Source organism: Hippocampus bargibanti, linkage group LG15, assembly GCF_051943395.1.
Source record: "Hippocampus bargibanti isolate YZ-2025 linkage group LG15, ASM5194339v1, whole genome shotgun sequence".
NCBI classification, from domain to species: Eukaryota; Metazoa; Chordata; class Actinopteri; order Syngnathiformes; family Syngnathidae; genus Hippocampus; species Hippocampus bargibanti.
This window is the reverse complement of record NC_142748.1, coordinates 11,210,262-11,238,229: the sequence shown is the minus strand read 5'-3', so window position 1 is coordinate 11,238,229 and position 27,968 is coordinate 11,210,262. Positions and strand designations below refer to the sequence as shown.

The window sequence follows — 27,968 nt, the reverse complement described above, 5'->3', positions numbered from 1 at the left end:
ACACACACACACACACATTGCAGAGTGATGCGGCATTTGTTCGCAAGGTTGGAGAAAAATGAGCGTGGAGCCGACTTGAAATGAAAGAGAGGGCACATGGGGGGGGGGGGGGCAGTGGGGGGGTCAGGTTGCACCTTGCGGCTGCAAAAGGACTTGAGGTCCAAAATGGCTCCACATTCTTATCTTGCTCTTTATTTTCTCACAATTGGATGTCAAATATATATCCGTCCGTCCGTCCGTCCGTCCGCGTGTGCCACATACCAGATGACAGATGGGGAATCATTTCTTGACAAGAGAGAAACAACATAGACACAGCAGGTGGGTTTCCAGGTCAAAGGTCAAAGGTCCTTTTTTTCCTATTTGAGTTCCCAATGACATTATTCACAACTTGTGCTCGTTTGGGGTCCCGATTTCACTCCCCGACGGTCCTTTGCGATCCGCGGATGAAGTCGGCCCAGGCGGGGGCGCCGACAACGGAAAGGGTGCAAATCCGTCGGCTCAACCGGAATTTCCGTCACCTCCGCCGCCTCGGCCCGCCGTCTTGAAGCCGAAGATGGCGACGGTCCGGCGCCGCCTTTGCCCGCTCGGGCGGCGCGGCACATCGGCTTCAATGGCTGAGGAGGACGGCGTCCGAGGGGGGGGGGGGCCGAGGGACGCCGGCGGGGACGCGCCGCCGCTCGCTCGTGTCCGCGGCGTCGCCCGCCTGCAGCGACGGGATGATGGGCACCGAACGGGCGCGCGGCGAGGGCGGAGGGAGGCGGCTTCCGTCGCGGGGGTGAGCGGCGGGCGCCTGCCTCCGTCCTTTGGTCTCGGGTCGGGGGGGGGTCCCGCCCGGGAGGGCGTCGCTCGCGTCGCACCTTGGGGAGGGAGAGAGAGAGCACGGCAATCGGGGGGGCAGTTCTGAGCGACGGCGAGGTGACCTCGACGCCGCCTCGGCAAACGTGGCGGCGACAAAACCAAAGTGCAGTTTTTTTCCTTCTTCCGAATGCCAGAAAATACAAAGTGGCTTTTGTCAACGTTGACGAGGCCCCCGAGACTCTTTAGTCGACCGAAGCGCAAAAACACGGGTGGCGACTGAGCCCCCCCGATCGAGCGCCGTTATTGGCGGCCTTCAGAGACTGTTTGTAGCATAACCAAGTTGGGATGATTGAAGGAGTTCCCGAGTGGATTCGCGCGCGCGCGCACGCTGGAGGAAAATCCGGCAGATGACAAGGCAGCTAAAAATAGCGCCCTCAGTCGCGTCCTCAACGGCGGCCAAATATCTTTTCATGGCGGATAAGAAAAGCGACAACGCTCGGGAAAAAAACAGAAGGGGGGCGGGGGGCGCTTCCCCTCGCTTTTCCGACCACGTCACCATGACAACTGCAAAGAAGGGAGGTTCGGGCGGGGCTCGCAAGAGCGCCGCTTTTGCCGCCGGCTCCCCAAAGAGGTCACTTCAACCCGCCGCCGCCGCCGCTCGCTGATGCTGCTTCATTAACTCGCTGCTCGACCTTCAAACGTGCGACGGCGATACGAGGGGGGAGGGGCTCGTTTTGCTTTCAATTTGGAGGCGGAAAGTCAGAAGCCCAACGGAAGGTGGAAAAAAATGATGTTGACAAGAGGTCACACGATCAAGACTTTGTGGGCAGACGGCGTTCTCTTGGAATGACGGGCGGCCAACCAGGCTGACGGCGAGCGACGTGGCCAAAAAACGCAACAGAGAGGCGGAGCCTTACCCGCCAAAGGCCTCCACGTGGGCCGGCTCCTCCTCCCGCAGGCGCTCGTAGGCGCGGGCGGACGGCGGCCTGAAGCGATGGGCGTCTTGGCGTCTCCGCGCCGGACTCGGCGAGAGCGAGGTGCTCCTGCGACGAGCGGAAGGCCCGTTAGCAACGTTAGCAATCAAAGACAACAAAGAAAATGGGCGCGTCCCCGTGCGCCCTCCTCGCCGCCGCGACTCATCTGGCGCGAGGCCGTTTGACGCCTTTTTAACCGAGAAAATGCGGCGGCCGATCGAATCGGACTCGTCGTCATCATTCAATGACGACTTTGAAATGTCGGGGCCGCGCGCGGCGGCGCCCGCCATCGACTGGCGGGCGCCGTCGCGGTTTACGCATCCATCCAGGAAGTGTTACATCGAGAGAGCGAGAGAGAGAGAGAGCGACGCGTCACGCCTTTTGAAGCGATTGATCGAGGCACACATTGATCAGAGCATTTCGCCAGACCGAGCGTGACTCCTAATCAGCGGCAGCGCACAAAATGGTGGACGCATCCCAACCAACGCAGCTCGGGAAGAACGACGCGGTCGGAAGGACGGCGAGCGCGGCGGCGGCTCGTCGCGACAGCCTCCGTATTTGGCGTACGTCTCGGGTCAATGTGGCCAAAGCGTCCATCGGGCTCGGTTCCGTCCGACTCGGACAAGCAAAAACAAATGATTGAGTGTCGGCGCCGCACGGGCGAAGCTTCGTCTCGCGCCGCGGGACATTTGTGGTCCGTCAGCGAGGCGGCACCCGTGCGGCACGCGCTCGCTTGAAAGCCGCTCCCGTCGGGCCGACTTTGGCATTAACGCGCGCCGTTCGATGCGCCGTCTTGTCTTATTAGCATGCCATCGCGCGGAAGATTTAATCGGGGCGACGGCGATCCATCAAGTGCAAAGCAGACATTTCCCGTCAGCCATTTGCCGGCGGCGAGCGAGCGGCGATGTCGCAAAGTGTCCGAGCTTTTCATGCGACGTTTTGCAGATGTGAGTGACGCGCGGCCATTTTTTACCTGAAGCGTTTCCCTTTGGAGCGCGCTCCGCCCACGGTGGGCGCCGCCGGCGTCCGGGCTCCGCCCACGGCGGGCGCCACCGGCATCCGGGTGCCGCCGCCCTGCAACGGAGACGCAAAGTCATCAATGGACGCGCGGTTGAGGTGTTTTGTTTCCACCCCCCCGTCCACTATTCAAGCAGTCATCGAGGAGTTAAAAACAAACAAGCGCTCATCGAAATTCAATTCCGCCACCGAAGCGTAGAGGGCGCCCTTGAGCACCAGTGATGCAATGAAGGCTCATCTGGGCTCCATTTTTAGTGGCGAACGAACGAACGAACGAACGAGCGAGCGAACGAACGAACGAACGAACGAACGAACGAACGAACGAACGAACGAACGAACGAACGAACGAACGAACGAACGAACGAGAACGGACGGACGGACGAACGAACGAACGAACGAACGAACGAACGAACGAACGAACGAACGAACGAACAGGAACGAACGAACGAACGAACGAACGAACGAACGAGCGAGCGAGCGAGCGAACGAACGAACGAACGAACGAACGAACGAACGAACGAACGAACGAACGAGCGAGCGAGCGAACGAACGAACGAACGAACGAACGAACGAACGAACGAACGAACGAACGAACGAACGAACGAACGAACGAACGAACGAACGAACGAACGAACGAACGAACGAACGAACGAACGAACGCCTCTCCCCTTTGCCAAGGCGCTTTGCGGCCATCTTTTCTGGCTCTCGACAAGGCGAGGGGACGCCGCAAGGACGCGACAGGCTGCCTGATCAAAAGGCCTCCTCGATGGCCCCCGTTAGGATCCTTCAATCGGCGGCGGCTGCGGGCCTTGCGTCATCACGCCGCCGCGTGCGGAAGATGGCTCATTTAGGCGAGGGGGGGTGGGACGGGCTGTCATATCGGGCGCCCACCCAGGACTGCTCTTGAAAATGTCCCCGTGCCGTGTTTTGTTCGGGCATTTGCAAGCATTCTTCAAATGCGCTGAATACCGCCAAGATGGCAGGCAGACAAATGCCATCCACGCGACACTTGATTCTCGGGTGCCGTTCTGGGCTGAAATCGGCACGAGTTGGAGTCTCCGCCCAGTCATATTGCGCAACGTCCCGGGAGGGGCCATTTCATTTTTGTGCTCGACGGCAAAAGTGAAAAAGAGACAAAAGTGGTCGGCGGCGACCGCTCGTACTCGCCTTGCGGAGGGCCAACTTTGTCCCGCGGGCGGACTTGAACGCGGGAGCCTTGAGAGCGCCGTTCCTCAAGCTGCCGCCTTCTGACAAATGGGCCTGCAGTTTTTGCCGCCGTCTCCTGCCAAAGAAAATGGACGCCAAAATAAGTACGGGGGAGGGGGGGGGCAGTGACCTCCGACCTCCACGCAACGGCTCACTCTCCGAGTCGATACGCTGCAGGGAAAGTGCGAGCCGGCGTCAAAGTGGGCCATTCATCCTTTGACGTCCTTCAAACTTTTGGATGAAATGTTGATTTGCCGCGAATAGTTCCTCTTGAAAAGAAACGAGGACGGAAGGTACGGCGACGGCGTTGCAGCCCAACGACAAACGGCCGTGAAAACAGGAGCGCGGCCATTCACGCGCAAAATGGCGGACACGCCCCCCAAAAAAAGATGAGCGAGCTGAGCTGCGTCTGCGCACGTCGAGGCGACGGCGGCGGCAAATGAGACAGACGGAGAGCCCGTTGTGATTTCCAAGACACATTCAACAAAGACAATTTGAAAGCGCTTCTTTTCCACAGCGCCGTTAATTCCTTTTGTCTTTGTCGCCCGCTCACTTTGGCATCGACGGCCCATCTTTTTTTCCGCCCAATCCCTTTCTCGCGGCCAGCGTTCAACGGGCGCTTACCTGTCGCGGCGGTAGAGAGCCGCGCACGCCGCGGCCAGGAGACACACCCCCGAGGCCACGCCCAAGATGGACAACGCTCGCCTCCGGTAGGCGGCGCCGCTCTCTGCGCACAAGAAAAAGGGGGGAGGGGCGACAAAGCGCAATCAGATCTCACGCGTCCTTCCGTCACCCAATGAGAAGGCGGCGCCCGTTGACGGACGGCAGGCGACGGGTGCCTTCGAGCGAGCCCGACGAGCCCAAAAACAAGAACGCGTCGGGACGAGGCGAGACGCGGGCGTCCCGGCGGCATTCAAAGCGCAGCCCGGACGCCGCCTTCGGACCGTCGAGGGTCCCGCGGGGGTCCTTCCGCATCTTCGCTCGTCTGCTCGCGTTGTTGTCAAGCCGGTCGGAGTGCTTCCCGCGGTCTCCGTCTCGCGGGCGCGGCGGAGTCGCACTTTACGCCTTCCCCGTCAGCCGAGCGCCCTCGGGAGCGCCACGTGAGCAAACGTCCGCATCAAGTCAGCGGGCCGCGACGGCTGACGGTGGCGGAGAACATTTTTTCGGGCCCTTTGCATCCTGGTCACCACCTCTTCCCACGATCACGCATCGAGCCGTTGTGGAGCGCGCCTCGCCTCCTTGACTCCGATTCATCCGGTCCAGAACGCTCCCCATTTTGCATCCCAAAGGCCAACTTCGCTGCGGCACGCGCGAGCGGCGGCGTGTTTCGGCGACCGAGCGGCAACGTGCGCCTCGTTCCCCGCCGCCGCGTTTCCACGGCAACTGGCCGGCCTTCATTTTTCCAGGGTGACGCCGCGTCTTTCACCGGTATTGACAAAGCGAGAAATGGCGAGCGGCCTTACCCATAAACTCGATCCCGAGTTCATCCGCTGTCGGGGGAGGGAGGGGGGGGGGTGGGGAGAAAGAGAAAGAGAAAAGTCAGACGGCAAATTTGCGGTCCAGTCGAGCAGTTGCAAGATGAAAGACACCATTCGGGGCCCTTCTCTTGCTTTTGTTTTCTTCTCCTTTTCTCACCTTGATTTGGGCTAGCGGTATGACGCTAATTGTTCCCGTGTCGCTTCCAAATACCGTCCGTCTTTCCTGCACTTATATATATATAAGGCGCACCCAAAAGACAACATTTTTTTTTTCAAAAGCTGACCACGCACCTCATAATACGGTGCGCCTTATGGATGGAAACCTTTTTCAAGATGTCATTTGTTGGAAGGTGCGCCTTATAGAGCAGAAAATACTGGACGAGATACTTCCCGGACATGCACTATTTTATGCACACGCGCACACACACTTTGACTTTAAACAGACGTGTGGAAATGGCGTCTTGAGGCCAAGTTGCTAGAAAAGCCTCACTTTTGCTTGTCTTCCACTTTTTGCAATGGGAGGGGGGGGGGGCAGTTTCTGTTTTGCTTGATGGGCAATAAGCCCATCTGTTCGGATTAGGACCAAAAATGGTGGAGCGGCCCATCTCGCAGAACCCCCCCCCCCCCAAAAAAAAATAAATAAATAAATAAATAAATAAATAAATAAATAAATAAAAATAACAAAATTGGGGTTGCAATATGGACAATTTCTGCGACAATTTCCAGCCAATCAAAAACATCAAGCGATTGCATTTTATTGCATTTGTTTGCAGATGAGGACAAAAGGAGGACCTACTTGGGTCGGACAAGATGGCGTCCGTCTTGGGGACAAACTGGTCGCAGCGAAGCCCGTGGTAGCCTTCCTTGCACCTGCGGGACGCACAAAACAACAACAATCAACAAAACCGACAAAGAAGAAGAACCAAAGAAAGGAAGCGAGCGACTTGACGCTTCGGTCCAACCGTCGCCACGAGAACGAGGATCGCCAAGGCGCCAATCGGTCACGCCGCGGAACGGACTAGCAAACCTTTCAAGGGAGGTCAGACGGAGGTCAAATGGCGGACACGCGAGGAGCCCGCCCACTCTTGCAATTGTGATTTGAGCAGGTCCACTTTCATTTTGTTTTCCAGACGCGCTCCATAAACGAGCAAGTGATATTTAAGAATTAATCACCATTTTATCTCTGCTCCTTTACGGTGGCGGTGGGGGGGGGTTCTCATAAAAGATGTAATTGTTCTCATTTCTCCTTGAAGACTGCACACGCGCTTCGCTCCTGACGGATGGCGGCAATTGCTCCATTTAATGGTGCGGGCGAGCGGCGCCCTCGCAAACACGAGCGCTTGAAGTAGCGCCTCATTTGGCGCCACCTCGGGTTCGACACGTTGACCCGTGTGACCTTTTGCCTTTTTTTTCATGGACTCGTGCAAAAGTGACGCCGGCCGCAATACTCAAACGGCTCCCGGGGGGACGCCGGCGGCCAGCTGGACAAAAAAACCCGACATTCAAATAACGACGATGGCTGCGGTGCTCCAACAGGTGCTGTTTGAAAGCAGGGGGGGGGGGGGCAGGGGGTCTGTATTCCAGTTCTTTTTTCCTCTTTTAAACGACTGCTGCACAACAGCGAACAAGGCACATTTGCTTTGAAGAGGAAACCTCGTCTTTTACCTCGTTTCAATGGAAAGCAAACGACAAGTTTGGGGGCCACCATCTTGGATTTGGCGGCCATCTTGCTTTTGATCCCGATCCTGCTCGTTTGTCATGGCGTTCGGCGCCGCTCCCTCGTACTTCCCCCCCGCTACTATTGCCGAGGATGACAACACTCCTCCCCCCCCCCCTTGTCAACCGTGATGGGGTCAGGAGCCCCCCGCTGACCTAAATAATTCACCGGCGACACGAGTACCGACGCGCCACGTCAAGGTCTTTTGTCGCCGCTCGCTGGCGCGTTACACGCAAAAAACATTCGGGGGTCGCACGTCCGGTGCCGCACGTGCGTTCAATTATTTAGCCGGCAAGCGCCGGCCGACCGTTGTTGGCGTACGCGCATTTGCTTTTGTGTTATTGACAAAATGTGCGTTGCGATGATCTGGTTTGTTTTGGGCGGATCTTGACGTACGTCTGGTCCTCCATTTTGTTTGCGACCTCCGAAACGCGGCCGACCGACTTGGATTGCCGAAAACGTCAACGAGGAATGACGAAGCGGGCAGCGGAGCAGACATACTTTCAGTCTGGATGATAATTGCGCAAGCGAGCAAGCGAGCGAGCGGGAAAACAAAACAAAACAAAACAAAACAAAACAAAACATTCCATCAGCCAAATGGATTGTCTGAGTGCAAGGTGAGATCTATATTTACTCGCGGGCCCATTTTTTTAGCGTGGCTCAGCTTTTTCTTTTTGTTCAACTTGTGAGTCGGCTCGCCGGTCGGCCATTGAGGCCCGGCGCGCCGAGGACGGAGCGACGCGATGGATGGCGGCGGCTAGCCGCTCGCCGTTTTTTTCCCGCCGAATGGACGCGGGCCCGCGTGAGGACATCCGACGGGAGATGAAGGAGATCCATTCCCCAATTAGGCCGAGCGGCAGAAAGCGCGTCCACTTTGGGTTCCCGCCTCCAGCCGTGTCGGGCGCGCTTGGGAAACGTGGAGTCAGTCAACGTATCGATCGGCCGAGGTCCAAACCGCACTTGAGCAAATGGATCAAAGCTTCATCCGAGCCAAGGCCTCAAAGGCGCCCCCCCCACCCCCGCATTTGGACTGAAAAGTCATCTGGTGTGTCACGACGTGATCAAAGTGCCCGAAAGGAAGCGTGACAAATGTTGAACAAATCCCAATCAATCGGGACCTTGTGATTTTTGCTGAGGCCCGTCGCCATGGCAACATTGCCGAAGATCCGCCGCATAAAAAGAGGGAGTGCGCCCAATAAACCGAGGGGGGGGGGGGGCAGGTGATGTCGAGGCTTCCCTTTTTTTTGTCTGGCCCCCTCCCCCATTTGGGCAAAATTGCTCTTTTTGCCAAAGATCTCTTGGGCGCCGAGGGGGGGGGGGGGGGCTCATCCCTCATTTGCATACATTTGCATCTCCTTAGCACTTCAAACCTGCAAACTTGAAAGACTCCTTGTCAGGCGACTGGAATCTTCCTTCCTCGGGCTCACGCTGCCCCCCACCCCAGCCGACAACCCCAACTTCCGGAATATATTTTGGGGTTGATCGGCCAAACATTTCAATCAATAATGAGCTCTTTTCTTTTCTTTTAAGCTTCCAACGGGAAGATTCCAAAGGTCCTTTTTGAAAGATGAAAGCATTTGTGCCACGTGAGCATCGTTGGGCAAAACGAGCACATTGAAAATGCAAAGCCATCTTTCATTCTTTCTTTCTTTCTTTCTTTCTTTCTTTCTAGTGGGGCAACTTGTCATTTGAAGCAACTTTTTGGGTGATTTGAGGTTTAGCAAGTGCGACGTTGACGCATTTGGCTCGTTGCGGCACATTAGGAAAGATTGCCGCCGACGTCCTTTCAAGGAGCGAAATATCACCCCCCCCCCCCTCAAACAAAATAAAGCAATCGATCTTCATTTGAATGTGATCCAATAAAAGACGCGGCGTGACGTCAGCGCGCCTTTGGGCCAAGCAAGTTTCCATGCAAATGTGTCCATGCGGGACACATTCAGGAAGCGGTTGGCCGGCGAGCGCCGGGAGCGCGTCGGATCGATGAAGAGGGAGGAGGGCGGGGCCGCCGTCCGAAAGCGGATCGGCCAATTATTTCCTCCACTTTGTCAAGCATCAAAGGGAGTCGGTTCACCGGCGACCAATCGCCGCAACTCACAGTTGCTTTTGTCGAAACGGCGAGCTCCCGCATGGTTGCCGCGGCGACAATTCCTCCCCGGGCCAACGTGGACGCGCATTTGATGTCGGTGGGCCGCTGATCAATTGTCTCTGATCGGAACGGCGGACGCCAACTTTGTTTCCAGACCGTTTTGATGTCAAAAGCAGACATTTGCATCAAAGTCAGAGCAACTGGCGGCTTTCGGGAGGAAACGGCAAACGTTTTCTTTGGAAACGGACTTTGCGGCGGCTTTGCGTCATCTGGGCCGAGGAAACGTGAAAGCGAAGAGCGAGAGACACCTCGGTTGCGCAACCTACGGCCGGAGGGCCAATTTTGGCCCCCGGAGAGCCGCCGAGAATCACAGAAAGAAAAAAGGCAATCAGAATGGCTTGCGAAGGCGGCGAGTCAACTTGGCGCGTCAGCCCGGCCAAGGTCGTCCGCGCCAAACGCTCAATCGCCCAAAAAGCCCGAGGAGGTCACGACACGGCCGCTGCCCGAGCGCATCTCGCGCGAGCGCTCATCCATCACGCTTTACAAGCCGCCGTTAAAATCCAAATCCGTCACCGTTTCCGGCGCCGGTCGTGCGGCCCATTAAAAAGCCCGCGCGGGCGGCCGTAAAACAAACTGGCGTCATTTTCATAAAGCGGCTGTCGTTGGCCTTTTTCCGCATCGGGAAACGAGGGCGTCGCCGCCGCGCTACATTGGCTAATGCGGCCTCGGCGTCTGCGATCCCCCATTTGAGAAGGCGGCGGGCGCTCACCTGCACTGGCGATGGACCCCCGCCACCGTTCGGATGATGGAGCACTCGCCCTCGTTGAGGCAAAAGGCCAAGTCCTTGTCTTGGACGCAGGGCTTGAAAACCTCCGAGGGGGGGCCGGGCGCCGTCGCTGGGGGGAACAACAACAAAAGGAGCACGTTAGCAAAGTCGGGACGGCGGCGACGCCTTCGTTCGCGCGATGACGCCTCATTTTGCCATGCGTCTCCGTGGCGCCAGAAAACACGGCGGCGGACGGGCTAGCTAGCCTGCTACTTTCCCTCGTCACGTCACGCTTCCGCGCCGCAAACGAGATCGAGCGGCGTGACGCCGGCCCGCAAAGACGGCAAACGTGGCCAAAGATGGAGAGTCCAAATCCAATTGCAGCAAAAGCCAGCGGATGACTTTGAAAAGCTTTTTCTATTCCAAAAGACGCCACTCGGGCCACATGGGATGGCTCCTCCCGTGCGGCGGAAGCGTGCCGGGCGCCGCCAATGACGGCGCTGGCGTTTGCAGTCCCTCTTAGCTTTTATCTCAGTAGCGGTGAGCGCATTAGCGATGGCAAAAAAAGAGACGGCAAAAAGAGCCCCTTTTGGTGTCAAGTCAGCACTTTGAAGAGGCGCGCAACAAGGGAGATGCTTTTTTCTTTCTGTGGCATTAAAAGAAGACAAGAAAACCTTGACGCCTGCTGCTACAATCAGCTTGCAAAAGATTTTAACTCAGACAATGTGCAAAAATGTTGCCAGGGTTTTTGTCATCGCCACTCCAATTGCAGGACCCACGCAAGATTGAGCCCTAAGACGACATCGACATTCAATGCAGCATCAGAAACCTTCGACCGACTTCTTTCATCAGAAAAAAAAACAAGTTCATTCCTAAGTTATATGGCTCTGCAGTTATCTGAGCCTGAAATGAGGACGGCTGTCCAAGATACAATGAAATCCATCCACGTTGGTTGAGATTGCGCTGGGACGACAGCCGAAGCTGGAACAAAGCGCTTACAGGGACAAACGCTGCCCCCTCGTGGAAGAGAAAAACATTGCCAGGGGTCTGACCAGCACTTTATCGAAGAAAAAAAAAACCCAAACCCAAATAAATTCAGGACTGTCGGCCCACGTCATCTTTTCGACGGTCTGTCAAAACGTTGCCACTCCTGCCGGTCGTCACGCGTCTGCCGGGCCGGCGTCCACTTTTAAGGGGGCGTGTTCAGCCACGGATGGGGGAGGGGCAGCCTTGAACTCGATCAAACGCGTCAATCGTTCGAGCAAGACTCGCGCGAAGAAAAGACACAATGCACGCGTGTCCACATTTCAAAGAGAGAGATCCAGCCAAAAAGACACGTTTCACGAAAGGAAGAAGCAAATGATAAAAAACGAACATCCGACGGGCGAGAGACGCTGCTGAGAAATGACGCTTGTCCATTTTGGACGCGTTGGCCTTTTATCAAGTAAGAAAACGTTAGCGTGCCGCCGCCGCCGCCGCTGCTTATTCATGCCGAGACATGACGAGCAGATCCCAGATAAACGCCCGCCCCGTCTCTCCCAAGTGGAAATTGTGGGGAAAAACGTCTTCTTTTCCGTCCGCGTCTCCGGCAACATCCGAGCGACTTCCTGTCGGCGCGCTTGATTAGCATTCGCAGGCGCCACCACGCGGGTCGTGATGGACGGCGAGCAGGTGGCGCCGCTTTTTAAGATGCAAGAGCGCAGCGGCGGCTCGCGCATCTGCGGGCTGCCGCTCACTGAGCTTGTCTGTCCACTCCGCTTGGAAGGTTTCTGGGCACACGGGGTGAGGGTCCGGGGGGGGGGGGCATAGCGCACACACGCCAACTGTGAGAAGGAACAAGCTGCTTTGTTGGGAATATTTTGCCTTTTGGCGACTGCGTTAGCAAGAGGACTCAGAAAGAGCAATTTTGATGTGGGGACATTTTTGGGGGGGGGGGAGGGTCTGACGGTCAAGCCAATATGGCCACCAAGAAATGGAACAAGGGGGCATCATTAGAGGCCAATTCTTCCTTGCAGCTCCATGAGGGGCTCCCGCTTTGATGTCCTCGGCTGGCACGCGCTTGTTATTTTGATGCCGAGCGAGGGGGGGGGGGGCAGCCGAGCGGCACACGGCAATTTGTCCGCCTACTCACGCGGCGTCCCGCCCTCGAGGGTGACAGACTGCAAGGTCCACGCCCACTTGAGTCTCCTTTCAATTTGGCCAGCGCCCGTTTCAAAAAAATGGTGGCGTTGGGCATCGCAAAATGCCGTTGTTTTGCAAAAAGAATAGACCCCCCCCCCCAGAATGTCACCATTCGCCATTGTCAAAATGCCACCAGAAAATGGCCGCCCATTTGACATCCGAATGTCTCACAAGGTGTGAACGGCATCATTTCCAAGGCATCCAAAGCAAAGGCGGGGGAGGGGCGGCGGCGATGCAGCCATTTCAAACAGCACGGCGCGCCCTGCCCGCCATGTTGCTAGGCAACACACACATGCGCACGCGCGCCGACAAGCGGAATGCAGCGTCGCGAGTGGTCTCGCAAATAATTGACGGCCCTCCGCTCAAAATAAACACGCGGCGGATCAATGCTGCGTTCAGGGCCGCTGGGAAACACGACGCTCGCAGGCGATCGGGGACGATCAGAGACGCGTTATTTGGAAGACGTCAAACGGCATCCAATGAAATGTCGGCTTTTTGGTGCCGTGGACCAATCTGGCGACGGCGCCGGCCTTCCTCCCACGTCCCAAATGATGAGCTGTTTGGCGCCCGTCCGCCGCCTCGTTCAACCTGCGTGGGAGACGAGATGGTTTTTTTAAAAAGTACACAGCAAGCGCCCTGGATTAACCTTTCCACGGGGACGCGCGTGGAGGGGGGGGGGGGCCAGTTTTGACTTTGTTGTTTGTCGGGTTCCCAAAAGAGCCGTCGAAAAGAGAAGGCGGCGGCCAGGCTATGCTCATTAAATCGCTGCTTTTTTGTCTTGCTAACATCATGCTGCTATCTTGCATCTCGGATCAAATCCTTCACCACACATTTGTTGACCAGGTGCCGTCATTTCAAAAGACATTTTGTCAAAGCATTTTGTTTTTTTTTTTTGGGGGGGGGAGGGTCCCGGGGGGTCCTGAATGACTCAGGCGACGGCTTAGCCGCTTTTTCTTGGAACGAGCGCGAGTGCGTGCAAACATCCAAAGTTTGAGTCGGCGGGTTGCCGTCAAGCTGCCAAGCTCAGCGGTCGTCGGTTGCAGATGGCGGCCGCGGGGACGTTCGGGGGCGGCGGCCAGGAAAATAGGTCACAAAGCCAACCGTTGAGCTCCCCTCCGACAACGTTTCCATCTCCCTCCACGATTAAAGCCGCCGTTGGACCCTGACCCTAAAAGCAACATTTTGGTCATTTGGTCGACGGCGGGGGGGCGGGATTACTTTTGCAGTTGCAAGTCGGAGGATGTTGATGACGGGCGGACGAGCAGATTAGCGCCACGCGTATCCTCTCGGGAGAAGCTTTTTGTCGGGGAAACAGGACAAGTGGACGTTTGGCGCTCCTCGCGGGCTAACAGCCTTCTTTGCTCACGTCGTCACAAAGGACTTTCTCCGCTTTGTTGCTGCCCCCGCCCTCATGAAAGCGTGACATGACCAACGACGCGGAGGAAGTCATCCAAGTGGCATCTCGCCGATTAACCATTTGCACTCCTTTTGTGCGCCTGCGCTAGCTAGCACATTTCCCCCGTTGCCATCGGAGAGCCTTCCGACCAAAACAACAAATGCGCTTTTGATTTACTTTCCTCCCTCCAATTAGCCCGAGCGCTTGATGAGACAAACGGCGGCAGAAAACTTGTCAAAGTCCCATCCGTCCATGCGTCCGTCCGTCCGTCCGGCGCCTTCATTTGGCTGAAATGACACTTTAACGAGGCGCGGCATCCGGCGGGCGCCGCGCGATGAAAAACAAACATTTGTCGCCCTAAATGGCCTTTTATGATCCAATGACTTTGCGCTTTATGTTAGCTAATATAGAATAGCGAGTCCAACAACGGCGCCCGACCGGCGGCCAACGCGGGCCGAGAGCCTGCTTGCATCAAGGCGAATGTCGCTTACGTGGAGTTTGCGGCCTCCGCCGTCATTCCGGGCTAATCTGTCACACTCCAAACGACGGCCAATGAGCCGCCATCGAGTCGCAAGGACACGAAGGGGGGGGCGGCTGCGCGCCACGCCAAAAGCTTTCGGCGCTTCCCTATTTAGTTGCTCATGAATATTCATTCCACGGGCGGAGCCGCGTCGCGACGCCTCGGCCAATCAGAGAGCATCGCTTGATGAAAAAAGACAGGGGGCGCTAATTATTGTGTTGATATTTTCCGCAAGACAAACGAGCAAACAAGGCAAAAGCGCTTCATTTGCCATCAGCTGTGAAACATGGCCGCCCCCTCCGCGTGTCATGGCTGACGGAGTCAATCTGGCGGCTGTCAGAGGGCCTCTCGGTGTGTCACGTTAGCGGCCAAGAGGCGACCTTTGATGGACAAGAGTGCTTGGATTGGAGGGGGGGGGGGGCAAAGGTCCGGAAAGGTCTCTTTGGGAAGGTGGCGGAGCAAGAAAAGGAAAAGACAAACGACAGGAGCCTTGAAGCGCGCCGCTGAGCGACCCCCGCCAACCTTTGCGACACTATTTTGGAGATGTTTTTGCGCATTTGCTTCGAATGAGCGCGATGGCCCCGCCTCCGATTCCACAAGGGGGGCGCCGAGGGGGCGCATAAGCAAGAGGCTCGTCGTCCGCCGCGCCAAGCGTAAACAAAATTATCCCATCGAGCGCCGTCCCTCATGCAAATGATTGTTTGCTACTTCAAAGTATTTACTCTGGGCTTTCATTCCGCCGCCACTGATGCTTGATTTTTACGATGATTATTTGGGCGTGCGCGCGCGTCTTCATGGATAAAGAAAGGCGGCAATTAGCGATTAGCACGTGGCTAATTCCGGGCAACCTTCTTTCTATTGATTGTCAAAGAATCGCGTGGGGCCACTTGCGCCAGGGTCAACACCCCCCACCGCCGCCCTTACCCCCCAAGAGTCTCCATTTTGCTTTTAGCAATCGCGAGGTTGAGCGTCGAACGCAAAATGTCTGAGCTAGCGAAGCGCAGAAGGTCGTTGACCACCCGTCAACTTTTGAGGCCTGTTGAGTCCAAACGCGACGCGGAGAAGGAAAGAGTTTGCCGCCTTACCCCCCCCACACACACACACACAAAACAAAAACCCCCAAAAAACCTCCAAATCAATGCCGCCTGGGATGCTAATTGGGCCCGTAATGAATGCGCCCGGCGCTGTTGGCAAACATAATAAATCTTGTGAGCGTAAATCAATTAGGACAAGTTGGCCCAGTGAAAAAAAGGTGGGGGGACCAAAAATGAGGATGAAGGAAGGATCCGTGACGTCCCGCAGACGATTCGTATTGTCAAGCACATGAATGTGGGGGGGAGGCAGGAGCGGCCATGTTTATTCGCCTTGAAGACAGCTGATGGAATTATCGACTCGCAGCTAATATGAACACCCCCCCCCCAAAAGAAAGAAAGAAAGAAAGTAGGGCAATGAATAATTGCTGAGTTTGGAGCGCACGTGTGTCACCAGCTAGTGAGCGTTTAGCTGGGGGGGGGGGGTGTCAAAAACTCTGCCAGGGATCTCATCGTGGCCCCTTTTGGCAGTCGCCGGCCATTTGGAGCCCATCGTAGCGAGTGAGCAAACATTTGTCAGCGCCGCAACGACGACGCACAATTGGCATCGCCCGAAAGGTTTTGCGCAATCGCCGAGGTCCCGAATGAGCAGCGCCACAAAATGGAAGGCGAGGTTCCCGCCCCCGGTGCTCTTCTGGCGGCCGCTTCTTTTCCAACGGCGCCGGACGGCGCAGATCCTCACCGGCTGGACTGGTGATGGACGATGATTATTTGCCGCAGCAAAGCTGACATTCGTCTTCCGGGGCCTCATCTCGCACCCGTCCGCCCGTTCGTTTAACAAAGTGCGGCGGCGATGAGGGGGGGGGGCAGTTAAGGCTGCTTTTCTTCTCCCTTCATGCGACCAGCCGGCAATGTGGTCGCTTCCTTTTGGGAGCCTGAACCAAGGGCCCAGATTGGGCCCCCCCACCCGCCCCCCCTTTTTCGGCTCTGGGCGTCATGACCAAATAAGAACAAGAAGACAAAGTCCAATAAATGGGCGACTTGCAACGGGGAGCTTCAAGCGTGCACGTTTGACGCCAAATCAACATGACAAGCGTTTATGGCCGCTCCTCCGCAAATGCCGTGCGAGGGGGGGGACTCGAACCAAACTTGAAAAATGTCATCTTCCAAATGCAGCGATGGCCGAAGGAAGTTTGTTTTGACATCTGCTCACGTCAAGGTTCCTCCGATGCTAACAGACGCGCACGCTTCTGAAATGGCGGCGGCTCATTTGCATTGAGGGGGGACGAGGGGGGGTCGAAAGGCTCGCAGTCAAGTCGGGACATCCTGGCACTCGTGCGCCATGGCAAGAAGGCGGTCCCGATGGGCGAGCGCCTTCTCCTTCAAACGAGCGACGCTGAAGGAAATGTTTGCTTTTGCGTCTTCCCCAACGTGGCCTCGGCTGACGGGGGGGGGGGGGGGGGGCATACCGCCGAATCTGTGCCAACACGACACCGGGGAGAGCGCAACGGTAAACAGCACATCCGACAAAAGCCGGAATGCACATCAAAACGCCTTTTTTGGGCTTGTTTGTTTGTTCCGGAAGACGTTTTATTGGGCGTCCTCAGAGGCTTTGGCCTTCGTATGATTGACGCATTTTGACAGGTGCGCGACAGCAAGGAAGCGCCGCTCTCTTTCTCAAAAAGTCCACTTTTACACGGTCATATTTCACCTTTTCTACATGTCAAACCAAAAAACGGCCTCGACAAAGAAGCTGACTAACGCTAACATACCGAGGGCGGGCCGTCAGGGCCTGCGAGGCCTTCTCTGCCGCAACGACAGACTAATGCCAGGTTATCCTGAATCCGCACCAGTTGGTCGTCAGTTGAATTTTGACAGTATTTCACAAGTTTCTTCAAGTGCCGCGTTATTTCCTGGCCACGTATTTTGGCGGGACAGGCCACTTCCTGTTTAGCCGGTGTGGCGGCGAGCGAGGTAAATGGCGCCGCGTGGCCGCGGATCATCATCATCATCATCGTGCTTGTGCTCATCGCAAAGTGTTTATCCGCTGGCGACGGGGCTTACGGGAAACAAGCGCCGCTTTTGCCGTGTAATTGCGGCAAATGACAAGCTGCCAAGCGGTCCTGGAAGTCGTTTGGGGGAGGACGGGGAGGGAGGGGGGAGGGAGGGAGGCGGGGATGACGGCAGCTCGGCAGGCGGCCCAGAATCAAGCGCCGGCGCCGCCTGGTCTTATCGGCTTCTGTCAGACGGCAAGGCGGCGCGATGGACTTTTGGGGGCGCCGCCGACCGACGTGGCGTTAGCCGCGTCGCGCTAACATTTATCCGTCGGACTGTGTTTGTTTTCTATTTCCTGGCTTTTAGATTTGGCTTGCCGGCAAAGCTCAACTTTGAGTGAGTGGCATTCACACACTCGCAAATCTTCTCTTCTTCTTTTCCTTTGGGCGAATCAATGGCCTCCATCTATGCCGGTTTTGTGCATCCTCTTCTCTCACACCAGCTACCTTCATGTCCTCTTTGACCACATCCATGAACCTCCCGCCTGGCTTAGTGGGATACTCTCGGCGTTCCATCCGGGCACCCCTCCCTCCTCCCCTTTTCCACCGGCACCCTGAAGGTCAACAGTAGCGATGGCGGCCGTTGTTAACCCGGGCCTGGACCGATCCGGTTTGGGATTCAGAGCTTTGATTCGCATATTTGTTTTTTTTACGTCGGACGCCCTTCCTGACACAACCCTCTGCATTTATCCGGGCTTGGGACCGGCACAATAAGCCCCCTCGTGGCTCTACCTTATGACGGGGAATTTTCTAATTAGATGCGACAAAACACCCCCACTTGTTTTCGTTTGCATCGTTGCAGAGACGTGCGGGGGGGCGTGTGCTACATCCACCTTGACGTGTTTTTTTTTCTTGACACGTTTTACTTTGGTCAGATCGAAGCAGTGTTCCCACACATGGTAACCATGGCAACAGAGCGCCGGAAGACCGCCGCTGCGGATTTGAAAAGTAGCACGCGATGCTGGCGGTGTACGAGCGCTTCATGAAACCCAGATGAGGCGGATCAAATGAAATGAAAGCGTCGGCGCCGTCCGTTAGCATGGCGTCGTTGATGGCGGCCTAGTGACGACGCACAATCCAAAAAATCCGCTGGCTTTGATCCAAATGATTTTGCTTGAATCGAACCGGACAAAAACGACTTCCCGTCAAGACTCGGCAAGATCTCAATTGTTTGATCGCTGGCTAATCGGCTTTAGCGTCCTCGTCGCCCATTTTGGCTTTTGGAGCTGCGCGCGGGTGACGTCAGCGGCGGAAAAATGCGTCAGATGCCGTTTTATCACCGCGCGGGCGCCAAACGGCGCTTTGCCAAGAAAACCCGCGCGGGCTTGCCAATGAAACGGCCCGCGACGTTTGACTCGCTCAGCGAGCGTCAAAGGGAAACCCAAAATCCGGCACCGCTCCGTCATTAGTTTTGGAAGCGGTCCCGTGTCGTTTGCCGAGGGGGCTGAAAACCAAATGGCAAATGTCCCAGTTGATGGCAACGGGTGATGAAATGTCTGCTGGATTTGGTGCGCGTGGATCGGGGAGTGGCTGGAAAAGGCGGTGGGCAGGGTGCGGAGGGTCCAGTGGGCTTTCGCGCGCCCTTTTCTTGACAACGATGTGCCAAAGCCAGGATGGGAGGCTCCCCGGGTGGCTTGTCCCCTCCCCCAACGCAGGCGGCTTCGTTTTCTGGCTTGGCATTTTGGCCAGCGGGAAACTTTCTTGTGTAACACGCCGCCCAAAATGTCAGGCCAACGCCGGCGTTCGCCTCGCGAGAGGTCATTGGCCGCAAATGAAGGATTTTGCCAGCCGCGAGATGGAAAGCGCCGGAGGATAAGCCTTCGTCAGGCCCAGGCGGCGGGGAACAGCTCGCAATTCCGCCAGCGTCCCGCCGCGGCTTTGACGGAAGGCGCGGTGGAGCAAAGCAAAGCAGGAAACGCCGACGATTCCATTCCGCGTGCGCCGCAAATTTTGACGAGCTTCGAAAGATGTGGAAAAAAGGACAACCCATCTTTTGAAAAGGGGGATTACATCAAAGCTTCCCTCCGGCGGCCCGCAAACGCTCGCCGTCATCCAACTTTGCTTCGTGGAGGCCGTTTGGCTTTTTCTGGCGGGCGCTGGGAATTGTCCCTGGTTTTTGTCCGTTTTATTCTTCGTCTCTGCGGCCGCCGCTTGCGGATTATTCCGCATCAAACGATTAACGTGACAACATTGAAAAGCACTCATGTCCGCGCTTCATTCAAAAACAAAACCGGCAAATGTAACGCCGAGGGCGTCCGGCGCGTGCGGACGGGCCGGCCTCCGCGACGCGGGCGTTACGTCACGTTGCCCGTGAGTCACGTAGCCAAAACGTGGGAGGACGCTAGCCAAACGCTCGCTAAGTCACGCCGGCGCTTTTGCTCCGCGACATTCCGACGGCGCCATCGGGATGAGCCCGCATCGTTTCTTTTGTCCTTTGCCCGTGACCCCCCCGGCGCCCCCCTCAGGCCCCGTTCAGTACGTCGCTGACCCGATGCTAATTTTGCGTTTCGCTTTGCTACTACGATTGACATGACGACGCGTGCTTTGGTTTGACGACGGCTTCGGAATCCCCAAAAAACAAAATGGCGGCGCGCCATTGGACTGGACAAAAATGGTGTCAACAGTCACCTGTTGCAAATGTGACCGTCCGGACGTTGTCTCGAGTTCAAGGTGGAGCCCCCCCCCCACGTCGAGCGTTTCCCAAACGGCGCAGAATGAAGCCACGTTAGCTGAATGCAGAAGCGACGTGCAAGGCCTTGAACACGGAGCGGGAGATTGACTTGAAATTGTAAGCGTTTTGTGGAGGCTGAAGGGGGGGGGGGCACTGCACCCTGCACATAATCTAGTATCATTCCCAATCATTAATCTCGGAGCGTTTGCAGGGGGCGCAGCGACCATTTTGAGCCAAAGCTCGGCATCTGTTGCACGGAGATTAAGCCAGATCAGGAAAACCAGCGCACAAACACACACACACACACACACACACACACACACACACGCGCCTTGAATGCCGGACCCTGCATGGGCAACTCTCAACTCTCTCATGATTTAATAAAAAAGAACAAATCTGAGAACCACCAAAAGACAACTGGCATTTATTGTCCCGTGTCCACTTGAAAAGGGACAAAAAAAGGACCCGAAATGAAGTTGTCATAGCACCAAGCACCACTAGATGGCATCTCAGTTGCAGGGCAATAGCCAACCGCACTTCCCTCGAGCGGAGCTTTTGCGCGGCGGCAGAACCTTAAAGCCGCCGCGTCGCGCCACGTCACCGCCGGCCGCGGCGGCCAGCGTGACGCATTTCAAGTGGCGGACGGGGAGATGAGCCGCCGTCGTCCGTCGCGAATGAAAGGTCAAAGGCGAGCAAAGGAGGGGATGCGCGGAACAAGTTGATGGCGTTCCACCCGACCCGACCGGCGCGCCGTCACGCTCCGCGAGACCACAAAGAATGGTCGCCGCGCGGGTGCTGCGCTTTCATTAGCCTTTCTTCTGAAGGCTGAAAAAAAAGAACCCGGACCAGAGCCGCTCGATTGGCCGCAAGACTGACTTTTGTCATCGGGGCTTTGGGTGTTCCGAAGGCGGCTCCTCGCCAGATTAAAAAAAACATCTCCCGCTTAGCCACCAAAGCCAAAGAGGCGTCACGTGATGCTAATATCATGCGATTAGGAAGCGGCCCATTAAATCCGACATTCATCCGACTGTTGAGCGCGCCTCACAGGAATGACGCCGGCGCCAACGCTAAGCTAGGTCATCAGTCAAACGCTAACAAGGAATGTCAATCATTTCAAAGGGCCGAGCGGGCGAAGCGGTCTCGGTATCGCCACGTCGACGAGCCGCTTCGACAGATCACGGCTTTCAAGGTGGTTTCGCGCGGCAACGTCGGCGTCTCGGCTTGATTCCATCTCTAGCGGCGCCGGGTTCCATTTGGTACCCGGCGACATGCTCGACAGGTTGCCGAGACGACTCTTTGGTGCCGATCGAACACGGGGATGGAGATGGAACAGCTGCTTGAATAGAATTGACAGACGGCCTTTGAAAGAGACAAGCTGGCCAAAAGACAAAAGCGGTCGATCCCCTCAAAGCCAGTGAAGGTGATGGAAAACGCCAAGACGCCGTTTGCCGACCGCGCGGCGTTCGCACCTGCCTCACAACAAGCCAATAAGAAGGAAAAAGTCCAGCTGTGGAATTAAAAACAAGAATTTTCCAACTTCCGTGAAGTGGCGTGCGTATGGGAGGAGCCAAAATGGCCGCCAAAGGTTTGCTCGGCTCTCGATTGGAAAGGTCTGACATGAGCCGCCGTCATCTCACTTCTTCACTTTGTCCGCGACGGCTTTGACCCGTCGTCGCGTCGCTCGGCTTCAAACGACACGATTCTCTTTTTCGGGCTTTTTGGCGACTGAGGGATGGCGACTCGCCGCCCTGCCGCGGCGCCGTCGCTCTTTTTTCAGCCAAAGAAATTGCGGGCGGCGCTTTGATCGATTGCGTGCGTCCCCCCCACCTTCATTTAGTCACAGTCAGCGATGCTCGCCATCTATCACGGGCACGGCGGCACGAAGGGCGATCAGTCAGCCCCCAAATTTATTTTGGGGGAATCATTAATGTGGCAAACGATGAAAAAATCAGCAACCAAGAAACAAATTGCGCTATTAAGGTACCATTAGCATGGAGCTAATGCGCGCTACAAAGTGACAAATGAGCTTGATGATGTTTTTTTTTTTTTTTTTTCACACAAGTTGGCGTCAAAATTTGGTTTAGCTCGCGGGCGGCGTAGCTAAACCACAAGCGGGAGTGAGTTTTGGGAGGAAAGGTCGAAGCTGATGAATAGCGAGGTTGAAAAAGTGCTAGCGTAGCCTAGCCAGCCTCTCTGCTTGAGCGCGCCGTTAGCGAGCGCCTTTGCAAAGGTCAGAGCCCGGTGGCGCTTTCGGCGCGGCATCATCACTAATTCCCCGCTTCCTTCCCCGTCGCTCGGCAGATTTGATCATCCCGTCGGCGCTGCCAAAACGGGGGGACATTTTTCTCTCGTGGCGCCGTCTCTCTTTCCTTCCTGGCTAGCTGAGGCTAACCGGCGCTGACAAGCGACCAGCGGTCGATCGTCTGATGAAAATGGAGACGCGCTTTTAATGGAGACATCAGTAGGAGCAGCGCGGCGTCCAATCAAATCACGTCGCAGACAGCAAATGACAAGTTCAAAGCTCACTCGCCCGCTCGGGAGTGACCGCCTGCGATTGGACGCGGCGATGGGCCTCCCGTCATTCGCCGCCTTTCCAACAGGACAGATTGTGTGATTGCCCCCCCCCCCCCGACCCCTTTGGGTCTTGGCGGGCGTCTGGGGTGACGAGAGAGCCCCCTCCCCCGTCATCTTGCGTCACTCCACATTTTTTTTTGTTTTGAAACACTCAAAAAAAGTCATCTCCATTGCGAAGGAAGGCCAAAGTCATCTGACACGGGGGGCAAACCCTTTTTTCCGCCAGACCCCCTCTGGGCATTTTTTGTCTATCGGTAATTGAGTTCACTTTGACCGATTCGGCTCAAGGTTGGATGACATTTTATACATCCCATAATGTCATCCACATGGTAATAGTGGGCCCAATGTTTTTTTTATTTGAGATGGCAACAGATAAATAATCATATGATGCCCCCCCGTGATCCAAGTAGGGCACAAAACCGCTGAACATGAAATGCAAGAATGACTTTTCTTCACAAAAATCAGGTCGTGGCTCTGTTTGCCCCCCCCTACTCTTCACAGATGCAATTACCGTTGTCCTTCACGGCGCCATCTCGGCCGCCAATTTGCATACACGGCCGGTCAACTCAAGCGACAATAATGGCGCCTCCCCCCCGCGTATAGGTGACGTCGAGCAAACAAGCTAATGAAGCTCCGCTCGCACCTTGTGGGAGGGAAGGCGTCAATCAACGAGTGGGAGGGACGGCGTGAAGAAGAGAAACGTGTCCTTCGCACGAGATGGCGAGGGGGGAGGAGAAAATGGGGGTGAGCAGATTCCACCGGCAAGCCTCGGGCCAAGCGCGAGCTGGAGAATCGCTAATCATATGCAGCAAGTCAACACCAGCAGTGATGGCGCAAGCTGCTGACTACAGAGAAGGGGGGGGGGCAGAGGGCGGTTTGCTCTCATTCCCCAGCAGCACATTGAGGTGAGCGAGCCGAGGACGGGGGCGTCAGCGGCACCCGGGGGGGCAACACTGATTAATGCAGGAGGGGCTTGAATATTTCAGGTGGAAATGCATTGGCTCTCTATCAGGCCAAGTGGAACATTTCGAAGCTGGAGCGGCAAATAGGAGACCCCTTGCCCCCCCCCCCCCTCCCCCGACAAGCCAAATCCACGTCATCACCAAGAACAAAATCCATCGTGATCACACGATCTGATCCGACGTGGGCTTCGGGGGCCGCCGGTAAGACTCAAGATGTGCCATATTATCTATGACAGCCTGGCTGGGGGGCCGGTCGGGGGTCCGCCCGCAAGTAAATCCACACTAAGAAGATTAGAGCAGAGAATGCCTCTCCAGAGCGCCATCGGGCTTCCACTTGCTCCGCTTCCTGTTAAGTAGTCAGCATTGTCACATCGCTGACACACTTTGAGACGGACGCTGAAATTGCGCGACGCCATCGGAAAGAAGCGCGGCCCCTCGACTCTCTTCGACGCTCTTCTTGTGTCTGACGTTACATTTTAAAACGGGCAGCGGCATAACGACAGCAAGCCGCGCACGGCTAACGCGGCGGCTAACGGAGAGCACGACTGACGGCGTGCTGTGGCCATTAGCCCCGCCCCCGCACGGGACATTTCCTGCACTTTCCAAATGGGACACGCCATCAATGATGGATGCTTCCTTTGCCTTTTCTGCGCATGAATATTTCAAGGGGCGGCGCGACGGCCGTCGTCCACGCGTCGGTGCCGTGATTTGCCGGCCGCGGCGTCGACTTGCGCAACCATTTTGTTTGTGTGCGGGCGGATGCCAGTCAAGTAAGCGGGGGGGGGGGGGGGGTGAAAGGGCCGGAGGCGGTGCCCCCCCCTCCCCCCAAGCAATCGTGGACGACAACTCGCAAAGGTCAACGTCAAGGTCGTCGCCGAGAGGGACTGAGATTGGGTTTCTGGCTTGGGGCGCTGCCAATCAAGTGCCGCAGTGCCCCCGCAGATTGGCCAAAGATGCAAAGCCCAGCCAAACTGGGACAAAGAAGCCCCCCCCCCCCCCAAGAGCGTTTGGACGATTGCGCGCTGCCTGGCGAGCGTTTCAAGCGGCGCTTTTGCGGAGCGATCGATGGATGATGAAAGCTCTCAGAAACCTCAAAGGGAGAGCCGGCGGGCCCATTTTTCCCTCCACGTGTTTCCTTCTGGACCATAACGTCCGCAGCGCCATCACAATTCAACAACGCGTCCTCGCGGGGTCACGAGGGTCGCGGGGCCCTTCGGCCGACATCCTGACTCAACTCAAGCGGAAGGTCTTTTTGCCGCTCATCGCCGCCGATCTCCCCCATTGGCGGAGTGGACGGGCGGCACTCGTCGCGGAAAGGCCGCGGGCATCGATTTGCACAAAATGGTTCCGGCCCGTCAGTCAGGGAGAATTCCACTTTGGAATCGCCGCCCGTCCACGTCAAACGTCTCCGCTCGGAATCAGAAAGCCTTTCATCGTGGGGAAATTTGCAATCCCGCTCCGCAACCAAGGGCTGGCGTGTCTGTTTTTTCAAAATAAAAGCTAAGCGGGGGCACCCCGATCCTTGTCGGACCGGGTTCCGGCGGACGTTTGCAAAGGTCATTTTGTTGCTCCTGCGCGCCGGCGTTAGCTTCGCCTCCATCCGATCGGCGCCGGTCGCAACCGGCATGCCATTCCTGGCCGGGACGGAGCGCAATTTGCAGGCGCGGTCAAGCGGCGACGCCTCGCCGACGAGGTGGAACGACCGCCGCCGCTTTTACCAGCTGACTTCCTCCATTTTAAGGCGCTCGCTTGAGTTGACGACGATGCTTCTCGTTAGCTCGCTGGCTTTCTTCCACAACTTGACAAAATAGCAAATCAATTGGCTGCGCAGACGAGAGATTGAAAAGAAAAAGTCCAAATTAGCCGCCGCCGCGCTTTGCGCAGCGTTTCATTTGAAACACGGCGCCTGGCCTTCAAATAGACGACGACGCGGCGGCTACGCTTTTGAGCAACGGCGAAGATGAAAGGACTTTTTTTCTTTTGCCGATCAAAAAACAAAATGGCCGACCGCGAGGGTCATTTCGAGGGCAAACGATTCGGCGCTAAAATCAATCATTCAACAAGTTCCGTCCAAAGTACTTTGGAGTCGCGGGGGATCCATTTTGCATTGTGCCCCCGCCCCCCCCCCCCCCCCCATTTGCTTAGTTAGAAGCAAAAGCCAAGGTCAATTGGGGTCACCGTTTGTGGAGCCCGACAGATCAACTCCCAGCGTGGGGGGGCGTCAATCTAAGATATTTGTGGATCTGCCCCCCCCCCCCCTTCAAAGAAAAGACCACGTGGCACATTGACAAACATTGCGAAGACATGAAGGAAGGAAAGAGGAGGAGATCGCTATGGTAACCCACACATCCAATCTGCACCTCGCAGTCAAATCAAGCGCACCAAACGGGGCGCCAACGGGGCAACAAACGCAAATAGGATTGCAATGAATCCTTCCGGTCGGTCTCCACTTGCCATCGCGCTTTCGGTCCTCTGCGACCCGTCGGGTCACCGCCCGGTTCGGGGCCCTTAATGGGGCGACGGCGCGGAGAGCGGAGACTCACGTGCTCGGAAGCGATGCTGCGGTCGCGTGGCGGGCGGCCTTCCTTGACGGCCGCGGGGCCGGCGAGCCGTGGGCCTCGCCGGCGGAGGGGCGGCGCCGGTCTGCATCTTGGCGGCGATCCTCGGGGTGGGGGCGGGCGCGGACGGGCCGGAAGCGTCCCTCCCGCCTTGGGGGGCGCGGGTGGCCAGCCGGGTGCGGAGGTGCGGCGCCCCGCCGTCGGCCCCCGGCCCGGATCCGGTCCTCGGCGCCGTCCCGTCGGCGGTGGGGGAAACGTCCGGCCCCCCGGGGGCGGGGACGGAAACGTCCGGGCCCCCGGGGGCGGCGCTGGGCTCGGAGAGGAAGATGGGGTCCTGGCCCGGCCCGCCTTTGGGATCCACCAGGTCGGTGGGCAGGTAGTCCCGGACCGAGCCCGCCACGATCCACTTGAGCAGCATGAGACTGAGGCCCAGGCCCACCAGGCCCATCAGGAGGGGGACGGCGCACAGCCACGTCTGCTGGCGGGGCCAGACGGCGCAGGGGCCGCGGCGGAAGGGCCCGGGGGGCCGGGGGGAGGCCCGCTCCGCCCCCGGCTCCTCCAGCGTCATGGCCGCCGGGGCGCCCGACGGCAGGCTCATCCCGCTTTGCGTCTCTTTCGCGGTGTCAAACGGGTCCGGACCAAAGGGGGCGCCGCATCCTGGCCTACGTGCGCATCTCGGGGCCGCGCTTCACATGGGCGAGACTAACCGGAACCCCCCCTCCCCCCGTAGCGGGCCACAAAAACACACGCGGACATGCGACAAGACACACAAGATGAGCGGTGAGAAGGAGGGGGGGGGGGGGCTGATGGGGGCGTCTCGGACGAAGCGTCGCTACATCCAGAGATGCTTCGTATTGATCCAGAGCAAGACGGCCCAATTCGGAGCTGTACATCCACTCTCGGTCGCTGGAAGAGAAGAAAAGTGCCGTCGACCCCCCCCCCCCCCCAGTTTGATCATCTAAGTTCAAGTTTGGACCCCCCTTCCCCCTCCCCCTTTTTTCCCAAAATAAAAATAGGAATAATCCACTCAGGACGCTGCCGCTGCTCATCCGAGCGATCGGCCAATCGCACTTTTGCTTTGCGGGAGTGACAGCTGCGTCGGAGGGGGAGGGGGAGGGGGGCGGATGGGTCCGAACGCCCGGCCAGCGCTCTCCCCCCTGCCGGCCTGAGAATCGGCGGACGCCCTGACGAGCGCTTCACCTCCGCCGCATTCCAACAGCGGGCCAGCGGCGGAACGAGAAGGGGGGGGGGGGGGGGGGCAAAAAAAGACCCCGATGCGGCGGCTGACGGACAGACGGCTGTCTCAATCCAGGGATGCGTCCCCGCGCGTCCTCAACATCCCAAAAGTCGCATCTCCTTTGCGGCGGGAAAAAAGGAAAGAGGAGGAAAAAGAAAGGAGGGCAAAAAGACGACGACGGAGGACGGACGGAGCGCCGTCGACATGCGTGTTGGCTAAGCTCTGCAGCGGATGCAGATGGGAGGCGGAAAGAAGGGAGGGGGGAGGCGCGCACACACACACACACACACACACACACACACTGTGAAGGGAGGAGAGGCATCGACACACCCCAGGGAGGGGGAGGATGGAGGGAGGGAGAAAATGAGAAGGGGGGAGGCGGGCGCACAAACGCAAACAAGCCACCAGGAGTCACACTTTAACTTGAGCGTCCAAGACCAAAGACCACGGTTTTTTTGGGGGGAGCACTTATGCTGTGGAAATCACCACGTGGGGCAATCAAGGGCAAGCGTCCATGGCTGTTGAAGGGGATTCATTGGAGGCTTCCTGTTCCAAGTTGGCAAAAAAAAATGGCCACCATTTTAGTTGACTTTCCAAGAAGTCAATGGTGGACTCGCTACAACGCTCATCATATTCCACAAGCAAACTATCATCCCAATGCAAACATTTGGAAAACACATGGCAACCTCGCTAGCTCAATCGCTAGCTCGACGGCGTTTTCTGTTGGTTTTGGGCCAAAAGA

General features: G+C 57.1%; 1 protein-coding gene across 3 annotated transcripts; it reads right to left on the bottom strand.

Moving 5' to 3' along the window:
• Positions 1 to 7: 7 nt before the first annotated feature.
• On the bottom strand, positions 8 to 27,469 carry nrg3b (neuregulin 3b). Of its 3 annotated transcripts, XM_089014965.1 has the most exons (9): positions 25,975 to 27,469; positions 10,046 to 10,172; positions 6,270 to 6,343; positions 5,459 to 5,485; positions 4,620 to 4,722; positions 3,957 to 4,071; positions 2,746 to 2,846; positions 1,716 to 1,841; positions 457 to 857 (listed from the first exon to the last, which is right to left on the bottom strand). In XM_089014965.1, the coding sequence occupies exons 1-9, from the start codon at positions 26,585 to 26,587 to the stop codon at positions 608 to 610; spliced, it is 1,536 nt and encodes a 511-aa protein (XP_088871091.1). In that variant the 5' UTR covers positions 26,588 to 27,469; the 3' UTR covers positions 457 to 607. The 3 variants fall into 3 exon arrangements, with proteins under 3 accessions (XP_088871092.1, XP_088871090.1, XP_088871091.1); XM_089014966.1 differs by lacking the exon at positions 3,957 to 4,071 and having other exon boundaries at positions 8 to 857; XM_089014964.1 differs by lacking the exon at positions 2,746 to 2,846 and having other exon boundaries at positions 11 to 857.
• Positions 27,470 to 27,968: the final 499 nt, after the last annotated feature.